Consider the following 13,641-nt stretch of genomic DNA (forward strand, 5'->3'; position numbering starts at 1 on the left):
TTCGTTCCTTGTCTTGTGTCACAGTAAAAACCTATCTGGGCTAAGTGTATTAGGGACTAGGGAGTTTCTTGCTATTAAAAGTAAGCTGTTAAGTTAAAAACATTTCTTAATTCCATCTTCTGTTGCTCCTATGTGAGCTCTGAATATAAAATTGCATACTTAAAGAATGTTCTCTATGTCTGGATGACATGATTTATGGCTCCACTTGCCACTGGAGAATAGGGAAAATTGTGTCGATAACTTTGGCAGGGTTTGAACTAAAGCAAGTTTTTGGCTAAGAACAGTCAGCTTACACAATCTTCAGCTGGCATCTGATACTACCAGAGTATCTTCATGACCTTCCAACATCCTTTATCATGTTCAGAGCTTCCCCAGGAGTGGCCTATTGAAATGGTCAAGAACTACCTTATGGTACCTTGTGCTATGGGCAGAGACATTTCCTTTGGAGAGCTTCACGTGACAGTAGAGTGCGACTGTAGGATGGAAACCATTGAGAATGCATAGTGTAAAATTGGGTTGAGAAGGCTCCCCATTACAGTTGCATGGCTGTGGAAGGTGATGCAGTATTTATGCATGTGCAGATGCCTGCATATTTGACTTCGTGTCTGCACTGGTTTTGGGGAAACAAATGGTACTGCAATTGCTCAAAGCAGTAGGAGAGTGAAAGGTGCACATCTACTGAATGATTAATACTGTGAAACATTGGAAAGCAAGATTCAGGTTATGAACTCTTAAGGGGAGAGGTTGGGAAATTTCAGGCCACTGCTGTGTGGCTCTGAGACAAACACAGCTTCACCTAGGCAGAAGTGATGAGATTTTCACCTTCTCAGCTTCTATCTTCTTGTGGTTTTCTCACTGCACTGACATCTTCTATTCCTAGTATGGCATCAAGCTATTTTTCCAGTTGCACTCCATCTTTCATCTGCTGAGAGATGGGGGAGTACAACAGTGCCACAACTGGCTCCTACATCTCTGTAGCCAAGACACTGCAGTGCAGGCCCATGCTCATGTTATTCTCAGCATGGAAGTGTATTGCTGTCATGGGAGCATGCACAGGGATGCACTTCAGCGCCTGACAAACACGTGGAAGATTTGGTCTTCTCTCCCTTTTGAACCATGGCCTTTGGTAATTTTGCAAATGCTTGAAGTCTACCCTATTTCCTTCCTTATTTTAGAGTTTCCTTGGAATTGCATCACCATTTAAGCACTACTTACTTTATGTCAGTTTTCATAGGTCTCTTTTTTCCACAGTTAAGTGGTTACAGATTATTAAGTGGGCTGATGCTGGAGTGGCTGCATGTGAAAAGTTGGTCATTGGCGTTCACTAAGAGCTAATGGAGATACTGCAATAAGAGGATGGAACCTTTATAAATCAACCAGCAGCTGGAGAATTGCAGACTATTTCTAAATCCTCTGAGTCTGTGGAAAAGGTGAAATACTTAAATCTTCATTTTGTGATCAGAAGGCAGCTTGAAAGAGAAATTTATTCTCTAATAGCAATATCATGTACAACAATATAGATAAGAGATGGTGGATCTCTTTCTTAAATAATTTCTTTTTATGGGTTATACATGAACTAAAACAAAAGATGAATGAGAGGCTGGTGAGATTAATCAGGCCATATGCTGCAATGCCTTAATAGTGAATGTAAGAATAATGAATGTCAATCAGTTGCTATTAAATGTAATGGCCAGTCATTTACCACCTCATTAAAAGATCAGGACACCCGATTTGCTTGTATGTGAATAGCAAAACAAATAGTAATTAAAATTTTTTCATAGGGCATTGTGTTCTCTTGGGGTGTATCAGGGCACAGCCTAAGACACGCAGACAGGAAAGTTGTATCCCAAAGTAGCATCTGTAGGTACGTGTAAGAATTTTGTGTGTATTTCTGTATGCACTGTGTTTCGTCAAGATTTGCCATCAAGGGGAAATGCTGCTTTTTACTTGTTTTAGTATTTGCTGCAGCACCTGGATGTTTTTGAGGTTGTTCCCTCTTTCATCTACAGGAGACTCTGAGGTTCAACAGTGCCATCCTGTGGATGATCTTAAAGATCTGAAAGCTTTGGCAGATAAATGACCTCAACACAATAAATTATCGTAGAATATCAGATACTGTATGTCCCCATGCAATCAGCTAAAACATTTCTCTCTGGTGGTCAGTCAGACTAATTATTACTTTTCTGTCCATAAAATTAATAACCTAAATGTATTATAACCAATGGGAAATTATTTCAAGCAAGCTGATGAGCAAGCTGATATTAGTTTTGTTCTGTTGCTGAGAAGTGTGATTTTAATCATCTCAGTGTGGTTTTAATCATCTTAGAATTTATTTTTGCAGACAATGCCAAAATCAAAGGCAACTGTAAATTCAAATAAGCATCCCTGTAATGACATATCTGGACATCTTTAGAGAAGCATTAGATTGAAACTAAGACTAGTTAATGTTCATGTTTCATAACCAGAAAATACAAATTCCCAAACAACCGTGAAGATTAAGGTGAATGATTTGAACAACTGGGCACAATAGTTTCAATTGCAGAAATAGAAGGGCAGGATTAAAGTATGACGTTTTGTTGACTGAAAAGGAAATTCTGCTCAGAATACTTGGGGAACCTGTTCATGGAGTGGATATCATGCCAGGAAAAAGTAAAAACCCACAAAACTTCTGCTCTTATTAGGGGGCAGTTGGGGGATTAATGAGTAATTGCAGATCATAGTATTTCATATATGGTTTTCATTTTGCTTGCCTAAGTTAATTGTGAGGAAAGTGAATGGTGTTTATTTGGAAATGAGCAGGGAAATAAAGGCAAGCTGATCAGTGGAAGGTTCTGCTCACTTTTCAAGTCCTTGCTGTTTTAGGGTGCTGGACGGGCAAGCGTATGCTGTCTGTGTGCTGCCTTTGCCTGAAGGATCAGGGAGCTGGGTGCAGCCCCAGGTGCTGTGCTGTAATCTCTTTGGTTTGCAGGAATTTCTCCTTTGCTTTCTCCACGCCTGTCACAGAAATGGCTCCTTTGCTTTCCACAGCTGTAGGCCAACTATGAGTCACAGTACATGCCAGTGGATGATTTGATTAAAACAAGGAAACATCAAGTCACAAACTCCAGCATTATTCTTGGGTAGGTAAAAATGATGATGTAATTTGTGGTTCCAAAGTCTTAGAAAAACACATATTTATAGATTCTATATATCTGTTTGCCAGGCTTACTTAAAAGAGCAAAAGGTGATTACCAGTGTTAAGACATATCATTAATTCCCACAAATATGAAAAGATACATATGAATAATTCCCATTCTTTAATCATAAATATGAATAATTCCATCTAGAAGATTATTTTAATGCAGTTTTAATGATTTAACTTTAGTCTAATATATTTTGACAAAAAAAATCATCCAGTCTGACAAAACCTTGCATCTGTGTAGTTTTGTCCTCTTTAAAATAGGCTAACATGTTTTGAATGTTGGCGTAGTGGAAATTTTGAGATCAATGCCTTATTTTCAGGAGGTTCTACATTTAATTCTATTTTAAAGATACCTGCTATTAATAATTTTAAATTTAGTCTTCTGCAAGTGTCACTTTCTACTTATACTGTAACAAGCGTAGATGAGAGCAATATTACCTACTCCTTTGTATACTGTATGCTAAGAGTTCTTAGCTGTCTCCTTATGTGGGTTCTTTGTACTCTCTCAGCTGTTTTTTCTGTCTATATTTTTCGCTCTTGTTCTTCACTTATGGTGTTCCTGGTCTGAATACCGTATTTTAATAGAGGCGTACTGTGAGCTACTATTTTTACTATTGCTTTTTCTCATTCTTTCTTAGTCTTGCTATATTGTTTTGATTTTTCTGATCGCCAGTGTACATGGGGCACTCACCTTCTGCACTGTGGCTGCAGTGAGACCCACTTCCCATTTTAGGAGCTTTTGTGTTTGTGTGGACATCAGCAGTGTTTGGGGGTGTTTCCTGGTTTTGTCAACTCTGAATGGAGCCCTTTGGTTTGGATTGCACTGTGAGCAGTGCTCACAGTCCTTCCTCCAGATTGGATCTGCTGTTCAAACTTCTGCTGGAAGCCAGCATTATATGCATTCCATCCTATCAGATAAGGGATGCAGTAGGTAATTTGGGTGCATCAAACACCAGAGTGGCTGCAGGTGTTCATCCCCCCCACAGCAGGGTGCTCTGCTCTGTTCTGCATTCGGGACCACTCTGAAACAGCTGTGAATTTGTGTCATCTCTGTGTGCATACGTGCACCGGCCTCTGCATGTATGTGCACACCTTCACTGCATTTATAGATAGAGATACAGTTAACTGCAAATTTCCCTGTTGAATCAGAAAACTGATTTAGTCAGGGTCTCTGTTTTAATGGAGTTGGATAAATAGTCATCTGCATTATGTGTGTTCTGTGGCCTCTAGGAGATTTCACAGTAACTCCTGTGTCACTGTGTTTGTGTTTGTAGTATGTCTGTCATACTTCAGTTCAACCAATCCCTCTGAGGTGAAGGCACAAGATTTTAGTATTATCAATGCCTCGTTTCATCTAGTTAATGATCTTTGCAAGTTATTTCATCTTCTTTGTGATTTACCTTCCATGTCAAATAAAGATCCTATTAGAGCTAAGTATTATGGAATAATAGAAATCTATTCTATTTGAACAGTCAGGACAAATTAATCCAGTAGAGAATCTGATGTTAAACAGCTGCAGCATCGCACATGTAAAATCAGGGTAAGTTCTCTGGACACTTAGATCTTAACAGATGTGTTCTTTTTCTCCATATGTTAGAACAAAATAAGGATTTGCTCTGAAAGTATTGACACAAACACTAACCAGTCTTGGCAAACACAAAGCTGTGTTCCTTACACAGTATCAGCTGTGACTATTCATTAACTTTAAATAAATGTGTGCATTAAATAGCTGTAAAGCACATATATGTATAAACAAAATCAGGTTTTGTCAGAAAATATTTTTTTTTGCTTTCTTGTTTACTGATGCCTAGACAAAGGAATGCTGCATCTTCAAAACAACATCTGTCAAACCGATTTTCATCAGATTAAGTATATCCTCAGAAAAACCATCACAGTTTACAAAATACTGGAAATGTAGGTTGTGCTTTGTATAAAACACCAACAGAATTTAAAGCACTTAAAAGTGTTTTATAAATGTAGCGATGATAGCCTGTGCCTCTTCTCCATTTTTGTTCTATTTTCAGGAAGTTCTTGGGAAAGATAATGAGTGATGTTGCAACACTGCAATCCCAGTAGATGTCTCAGAGTGCAATTACGGAGTTATGGTCCTGGCAGCTAATCTGGGTCCACAAAAGCCCATGATTTGGGAGTCTGGCAGTAGAGATTGAATTTATTATGACAAAGTTCATCTCTGGAAAGATTTCTCTCATTAGGAATGAAATTAAAGCATGAATCAGTGACTGATTATCCAGGCCTTTCTCTGATCTGTTGAATTCTTCATTAGTATAGATGTGTGATTATATATGCTCTGGCCTGGTTCTGGTTCTATAGATCATCAAAGATAATGAATAATACTAATTTTTTAAAAGATTTTTTTCTGAAACAATGTAACTGGTAAAAATGTAAGGAAAGTCAGGGATTGACATAGGACATAAATACTGACACAATCATTCCAATTTCTGGCCAGCTTTTTGGCCTTTTTCCTTGCTACAGGATAGTTAATACATGGAAATGAGCTTGCTATTAAGCTGGTGTGTCTTCTGTAGGAGTGAAGCATTTTTCCTGTGTAACAAGTTAAATAGAGGGGTGAAGCCTCATTACTGTGTGCACCTGCAGCTGATCATGGAAACCTGGGGCAGCCAGAAACAAATGCCAGGGTTTCTGCAAGGTCTTTGTGGATGGAGGATAGAGGTGCTTGAGCTGGAAGCTGCGTCAGCATTCCCATTAGTTCTTCTATTTAAAAGCTGGAAATGTAGTATGGAGGACGGAGAGTCCAGTCAAAAATCCATGAAGATGACAAACAAGAGGGAAAGTTAAGGAGAAAACTGTTCCAGCTGCATCGGGGAGTAGATACCTTTTGCAGCTCTGATTTCCTGTTAGGTTGTTCTCTGTGTGTCAGCACTATCCTAGAGTGTCCCACATGAGCCCTAAGTGAGGTGTTGTGGTGCCTACCACACACCTGTGGGAGAGCCTAATCAGTGTCCTGTTTCCAAGGCACTGTAACTAAAGGCAGTCACAGAACCCACTGCATACAAACAAGGCTGAATATGTTATGTCGTGATATTGCTCAAGATAAATGCTTTGTGTCTGAAAAATATAGTTTTCACTAGGAAGATGGTACTGCTGACTTTTGTCTTTATAAAGATGTGCTAGCTGCTTCTGAAGTACTACCTGAAGCATAAACCTCATATTGAATTTTAGCTTACAAGAAAATGACAATGATCTTTACAGGATCTTCAGCCTAATTCCCGAGACAAAAGAACATACAATTAAATTAAAATAAATACAGAAATCTGCCCAATAGTCTAACCATATCCAGCTCTGTCATGTACTTGGGAGACTTAACACTTGCAAGTTTGGACCCTGTGAACATGAATAGCATGGCATTTCAACAGGAGGCTGGGGTTTCTAAGCAGATTTGTGTAATTTGCAGTGGTAAAAGGTGTTCGAAATGACCATTATGTAAGAGATTCCTTCTGGTTGTCATTTTTGGCAAAAGCCATAGAACATTGCACTTGTTTTTAAAGTAAGAATTATGAACTGCACAGCAGGTAATACAGTGTGGTAGTTGGTGAACAGCTCATGGCACATTCAGCAAATACAGGCTCTGCTGGGGAAATGTTGATTTGAATTTCATGCATCATCCAAGCATAATGAACATTGAAAGGTCATGTTAAGAATATTAAAAAAAAATCCATCTGATTTGACTTTTTCACCATATAATGTCAAGCAAAAAACAGTTTCTCTGAGTGTGACTAAACCATGTATAGTTGAAGAATAAATTGTCATACTTTTTTTTTTTCATTTACTGTTCATTTCCTTTTTAATGTCATGGTGTAAGTGTGTGAATTGTACCTTGAGCCACTGCAGTACATCTGTATTTTCTCAGTCAGAGTTATTTCTTTGAGTTTGTTACTCAGCATCCAGTAAGTCTCATGCAGACTGGAACGTACTAATTGGCTCAGTATAATTAGAATGAAATGGAAGTGTTTTGCTATTGATCTTTGCTTCTTATTAGTTTGTACTGACAGAAAATTGGATTGAAAAGGTCTAATACAGCTATTAAAATGTTATTTCTCATGGCAGGAAATATCACTATTATTCTTCCATAGAAGTATTTTAGAGCAGAACTCTCTTGCTTTCTCCTTTTTTTCTAACCTTGTCTTTCTGACTTTTTTAAAATTTCTAGGAGGGATGCTGAGCCTTGTTAAATAACCAGGCTGTTCAGAGACTGAGTAGCGATACCATGACTTACACAGGGCTCAGGCAATATTTATGAGTTCATTATAACAAGTCTAATACTGTGCTGCTTGTTATCTTAACTTCACACAACATCATGTTAATAAATTTTTACAAGCTGTGTAGTTGTAAAGTGCATCATAGTAATCACTATCATTCCTCTAATAAGTCATTTGATTTGTGTGTGCTTTGTGTTGTTCCAGCCTTGTGAGCTGTAACATCTCAGGGTAGGACCCTTCTTGTGGTCCAGGTTAATGGACCTGCTCTGAGTCCTCAGTTGCAAGTGTTCCCAGGGGGAGGGACACCTTCAGCTCCCCACTCTGCTTCCCTCTACAGTGCCTCAGCTTACATGGTTTTCTTACAGGAGAATTACTCCTGTTGTGGAGATTTTCTGGAGCTCCAGGTCCCAGCCCTTCTGCAGACTCCATGCAGATGTGTGGTTTTACTTGCCCCAGAGGCACTAAGGTTGCTGTGTCTGTAATTCAGACTCTGGCAGTGCCAGCAGGGCAAGCGGTTGGACACGGCTGTGCTGTAGCCTCCAGGTAGAGGTGGTCAGCTCAGGAGATCAGGGAAACCAATGGCTCGTGCTGACCAAGCTACAGAGAACTCTGGCTGTGGAGAGTCTGTTCCTGTTGGTGTGGATGGAGGGTCTGCAAATGAGAAACCAGGAAAGGCTTTGCTTTATGTTTTTTAATATTTGTTTGATTACAGACACATTTCTTTTTCTTATAATAGACTACCCGCTTGAAAAGCTGTGATTTAAAGTACTGAAAATCTGTGATTTAAAGTACAGTCTGTTGCTCTTTCTGAGACTCAGAATCCTCATTCATTTGATTGACAGATGTAAACTTGAAATTTATTTTATTCTCTAACACAGCAGTGACTTTAGTCCAGCTGCAGTTTTCATTGTGCAATACAAATACACTAAGTCTAAAGTACTGCTGGCAGTTTATGTATAAAATTTGAGGATTAAGAAACCAATGCAAACAAAGACTCAGCATTAAGAAGCAGTATTGTTGGACTAGCCTCTTATTTCTGTCACAATCATTGTGAAGTAATAGCAGCCAAAACCTAAAGGTCTGGTTCTGGCTGCAGTAAGTACTACTAAGGCAATAGTCATTTGAAGAAAAAATATGTCTTGTCTGTTTGAAACATTAATCAGTTAATCAGTTTCCAAAAATGCCACCTTTTTTTTTTGCACTGTATGTATGATTTCCTTTTCATTTTTACCTTCTAAATAAGTGATACAAATAATCTCTCTTATTTTTTTCAGCCCACCTAAGCCAGCGGTGTTCATCTCCGGTGTCATTGCTAGGGTAAGATTATCAGTAAATTTCTCTCAGTCATAGCAAAATTCCTGTGAGCTTTTCAGAATTACCTCCAATCAGAGCAAAATTAATCTTTTTCATACCCCTTCCTCTTTTGTGAGAGGAGGCTTTGTGTTTTCTATATTCGTGTAAGGCCCTTTGAGCATTCTTTCTGGATTTGTGTGAAATTGTTCATTGAAATAATTTCCACCATTTTTCTTGTAATTTTAGCACTTTAAGTTTATTGGATCATCTTTTTATATCTAAGCTAGATATTACTGTATTCATTTCCTTTGGAAGCAGCTGCATATTAAACTGCTGCTATAGCTTGATCTGTGATGAGGAGCAACCCTCCTGCCTGTAAGGTTACATGCTTGAAGATAGTGTGTTTCAGCTGCCATATGTGCCTTGAGGTACTTGGGATTTAGGGTGCTATTCCCTGGACTTTAGGAGCAGACAGGACCTGTAAATCCTTAGTATTAACTAGCCATTAATCATGTGGTCAGTAATTCCTGCATTGTGGCAGGGTTTTGTCATGGCTTTATGTGGTGGTTACCTTACATCACTGGGGGTTGTAGTGTGCTTTACTGTAAGATCCCATAGGAAAGAGTGAGCTGATGCCATTTTCCTTAACCCATAAGGAATGGGCAATTGGCAGCATCAGGGGAGAGAAGACAGAAAATGTCATCTGAGGAGAGCAGATCTTTGAATGCTGGAAGCAAGTTGGAGTAGGGTAAAAATTATAAAATGTAACAAATTAACATAGTGATTAAAATGAAACTAAAACAAGACAGTATAAGATTGTTGCCCAGTGAGCCAGTGAAATGCCCAGAGTTTCTGGCATATGACATGTTTGTCCCACTTTCTGAAGGCACTATTGTCCCTCTGTCACTGAGCACTAATAGTATTTGTTTCCTGTTGCTTTTTGGAAGCCTCATGGGACTGATCCTAGAAATGGCAATGCTAATTAGGTGACAAATAGGGTTACACCTGGACTGAGGCTGCCCAGCAGCAGCACCTGAGAGCCAACACTAGCAGACCTGGGTAAAAGATCATGTTAAACTTAAAAGCCAGCCATCCCTAATATTTGAGTCATAAGTAGTTTTAGATCCTGCTTTCTTCCTAAAGAAACTGGCTTTGTTTAGTCTGGAAAAGAGAAGGTTTTGGGGTGACTTAACTGCATCCCTCAGGATGGAGTCCTGAGCAACCTGGTCTAGTGGAGGGTGTCCCTACCCATGGCATTGATGTTGGAGTGGGATGATTGTTAAGATTGCTTCCAACCCCGGCCATTCTACAACTCTGATTCCTACAGCAGGCTTTTTGTGCAGGTATTTTTCATGCTGCCTTAACTTACTTTTAAAATAGTCTATTCTTTCTAGTGGCTTCTTGGAAACCAAGCACATCTGAAGATAGGAATATTTTGATTTTTTTTTCCCATGGGATCACATTGAGATACCTTATTATTGGATAGTGTGTGTAACTGGAAGAAGTGAAGCTTGCATAAGAAAGATTTTGAAGTTGGCTAATAAGCATAAAAACATAGAATATGTAAAGGGGGACCCCAAAATAACATGCAACATTGTTTTTCATCTGATTTTCACAGTTTTTAGAATTTGCATCAATTTGAACTGGAAAGTACACTTTTAAGATTCCTTAAACTTTTCCTGCTGTGTTCTTCAAACAGGGTGATAAGGACTTCCCTCCAGCTGCAGCTCAGGTGGCTCATCAGAAGCCACATCCTTCTGTGGAGAAGCTTCCTCACCCGCAGCATGTCAAACAGCACATCCACCAGCCTCGCAAGTGAGCTCCCGCCAGGATCTCCGCCAGCCTGCTTCGGTGACTGTTCTCAAGAGAAGACAAAAACCCTTTAGTAGTCACACTGTCAAATCTGTAAAATTGACATCTAAAATAATATGCTGTTTCTTTTACTTTAATTCTCAAGGGTTAATAAGAATGAAGACATTGTTCAGTTGTTATCCCAGATGGAAAATTCTGTATTGAGTATTTGCTGATCAGGGTTGCTTTTTTATAAGATTTTCTTATTGCCAAGATAAAAACTTCAGTATGAATAATATGATTAATGGGCTTAAAATTTGTACTTTTAGTTGTGGACTCACAGTAGCAGATAGTTAATGTAGTTTTTATGCTAAGCCAGTAAAGAAGAACAGCCCTTTTGTACTGGTACCTTTACTGTCTGGAGGGAGTTTGTTGGGTGTGTTGAGAGAGAAGTCATTGGTTGTCTTGATTATGTAGAACCCTTGTAGCCTTCATTATCCTATAGCATTCCACTCCAGTGCCCTCTGGATTCAACCAGGGAGATGATGATAGGGCCCCCATACATTCTCAAGTGGGCAGAGATCCAGCTGAATCTTCTTTACACCCCTTTGCCCTCTCACAGTCTTGCTGAGATTCTTCCCTCTGGTGGTCTGTGGGAATGGAGAGAATAGAGAAATCAGAATTACAAGAACACTGCTGCTGTAGACAGCTCATTTGTAATCTCATGGTCTCAGTGGGGGCTGTATTTTTGAGGTGATGATTTCACATTCCAATAGCAAGCTGAAGGAGTTCGTGACCCTCCATACTGAACTTAAAATAAGTTGGTGAAAAATCTGTTTCCTTTTTTTAATTTAGAATATGAGATCACCTTTTGAAACTAAGAGGTACCATTAGTAAATATGTTTATGATTCAATCTCTTTTGTACATCTTTTTTTTTTTCCTAGTCTTCTTATTCTGAAATACAATAGTGATATGAGGGAGTAAAAAGAAAGTAATTTCCAAACAGAGCAATCATTTTATTTTTACCAGATAATTAAATAATTTAATTTCTCAGTTCAAAATCACTTAGCTCTGTAATTTTCCTTCCGTAACTCACCTCTGTAAAAACCAGGAAAAATTTTTATACATTCTACCTATTTTAAAGTGTCCTTCTGTTTTTAACTGACTATAAATACAATACAGCCTTTGGCTTATAAAGCCTCCAGGTTTATAAAGTTTCTAATGATGTCAGAAAAAGTGGGAGCTAATGTTGCAGCCATTCACCTGGCAAATCACTGACATTTTAAGGTCACTTGGGGCTTTACCAGTTTTTTGTGGTTAAAAAACAGTGGGAAAAGTTTAAAAATTACTTTTTTTTTTAAATTCTGCAGATATAATTATATTCTGAGTAGCTGATTTAAAACAACAGCAACAAAATTATGGGAAATATGGCCCATTTCACAAATGGAACAACTCACTTTGCGTGGGAGCGAGGGACCTGACATTTCCATCTCTTCGTAGGCTTGAAATGGAAATGATGTTTTACAAATTATATGCATGGACATATTTATTCTAAACCCAAGGAAGGATGTACAATCTGCAAATGCAGTCCTTATTTCCAATTTGATGAGGAACCATACTTGCCTTAAGGAACGAGTGGTGTTTGTAAGAATTATTCTGTATTAGAGTATGCGTAACTTTTCAAATCTGATCTCTGTTTCTGATGTCGGTGGAGCAGAGGCCTTGTTTGTAGCTGCTTATGAGTGTACAAGTGATTCACACCTGAGCAAGTCATTCATAAGGGTAGCACGGCTGAGCCTCTTGGACTCTGTGCAGGAGATGATTTGCTGGCAGGAATGTTTGCAGGCACGGCACAGGAGGGGGTTGGTGGTGCAGCCGTAGCTGTCCGAGTGCTGTGTCAGCGATGGTGCAGAGCATCGCTGTCACCTCTGGTACCTGCTGGCCTCAGGGGGAGCTGCGTGGGATCCAGCTCTGCCTCCTGCTGTGCCTGCACCTGAAGCAGTGCCTAGAGCCCGGTGTAGTCAGTGGTGGTGCAGTCGGGAGAGTCAGCAGAGCTTAGGTATGGCACCGTTGACCAAAGGGAAGAGTCTTACAGGATTAACTGGATTGCTCTTGGCTCCACTGACTGCACTGGGAAACTAAACCTTGGTGTGGAGGCACACGGTGAGGTGGGGCTGGGTACCTCTGCTCCATGTCTTATAATAGGTAAAAACGGTTCTGAAAGCCACACCACATCTCCATTCTGACAGTAAGGAGCATGGATGCTTTCAAATTGCAAACTACTGCTCCTGGTTATTAATGCAATATATACAGCATATATAGACAATACCTGATTTTTGTCTTTGATTAGATAGTTATGTAAGTTTGTACAATGAGGTATGGCTCTTAAGATAGCTTTAGTGGCTTTTAGAGTGCAGAAATTCCTATATGATTAGAAAATGTCTCTGTATGAAAGCTATATATTGTTGGGAGGTATCCATGTTTATACATAGATGTCCTTACCTAAGCATTACCTTTTCCAAAGTAATCATAACTGGTGAACTGGATTTCTTACTGATGGTTATTGATACTTTTAAAATATGTTGCAATAGCATATAAGCACAGGAGATGTTCAGATGTTACCTTGAAATAACTGCAAAAGAAATTTGCTGTAATTGTCAATGTGGCAGTAATGCAACAATAAAGCATGAAGTTGTATATTGGGCTCTTTTTTCTCCGTAAGTGCAATGTAAATCAGCAGGGTGCAGCTTTGTGGCATTTATGGGATTTTATTACAGATTGCTGCATGACTAATCAATGTTTTATAGATAGTGCAACTTATTTTGAAGTTTTATGACACAGTGGATGAGCTGTTTTGAATAGTCCAGTCTCATGCAAAATAAAAAGTAGATGCTACCAGCTACAATGGGAGTTGCTGTTTTCCACTATGAAATTGGAGATGCTCACTCAGCCCCTGTGAAGCTGGAGAATCTAACCCTGGTAATAAACCAGGATGGTAAAGGAAACTAAATGTAACATTTTCCATTGCTTTGGAAGTTCTAGTCTTTCAGAAAGAGCAAGTGTTGTAATTAGGAGAGGTGGCAAGCTTTTCATAAAGCTGCAGTTTACACCATGCAGGCCATAACACAAGTGATTTG

General features: G+C 39.1%; 1 protein-coding gene across 1 annotated transcript in view; it reads left to right on the forward strand.

Annotated features, from left to right (window-relative positions):
• DAP (death associated protein) overlaps positions 1-13,406 on the forward strand; it is a 52,935-nt gene extending 39,529 nt beyond the window's left edge. The window contains exons 3-4 of the mRNA XM_030943734.1: positions 8,694-8,736; positions 10,412-13,406. Coding sequence (XP_030799594.1) covers positions 8,694-8,736; positions 10,412-10,531 — 163 coding nt within the window. The 3' untranslated portion in view covers positions 10,532-13,406. The remainder of the gene's footprint in view (positions 1-8,693; positions 8,737-10,411) is intronic.
• Positions 13,407-13,641: the final 235 nt, after the last annotated feature.

The sequence above is a fragment of the Camarhynchus parvulus genome, chromosome 2, assembly GCF_901933205.1.
Source record: "Camarhynchus parvulus chromosome 2, STF_HiC, whole genome shotgun sequence".
Classification (NCBI taxonomy): Eukaryota; Metazoa; Chordata; class Aves; order Passeriformes; family Thraupidae; genus Camarhynchus; species Camarhynchus parvulus.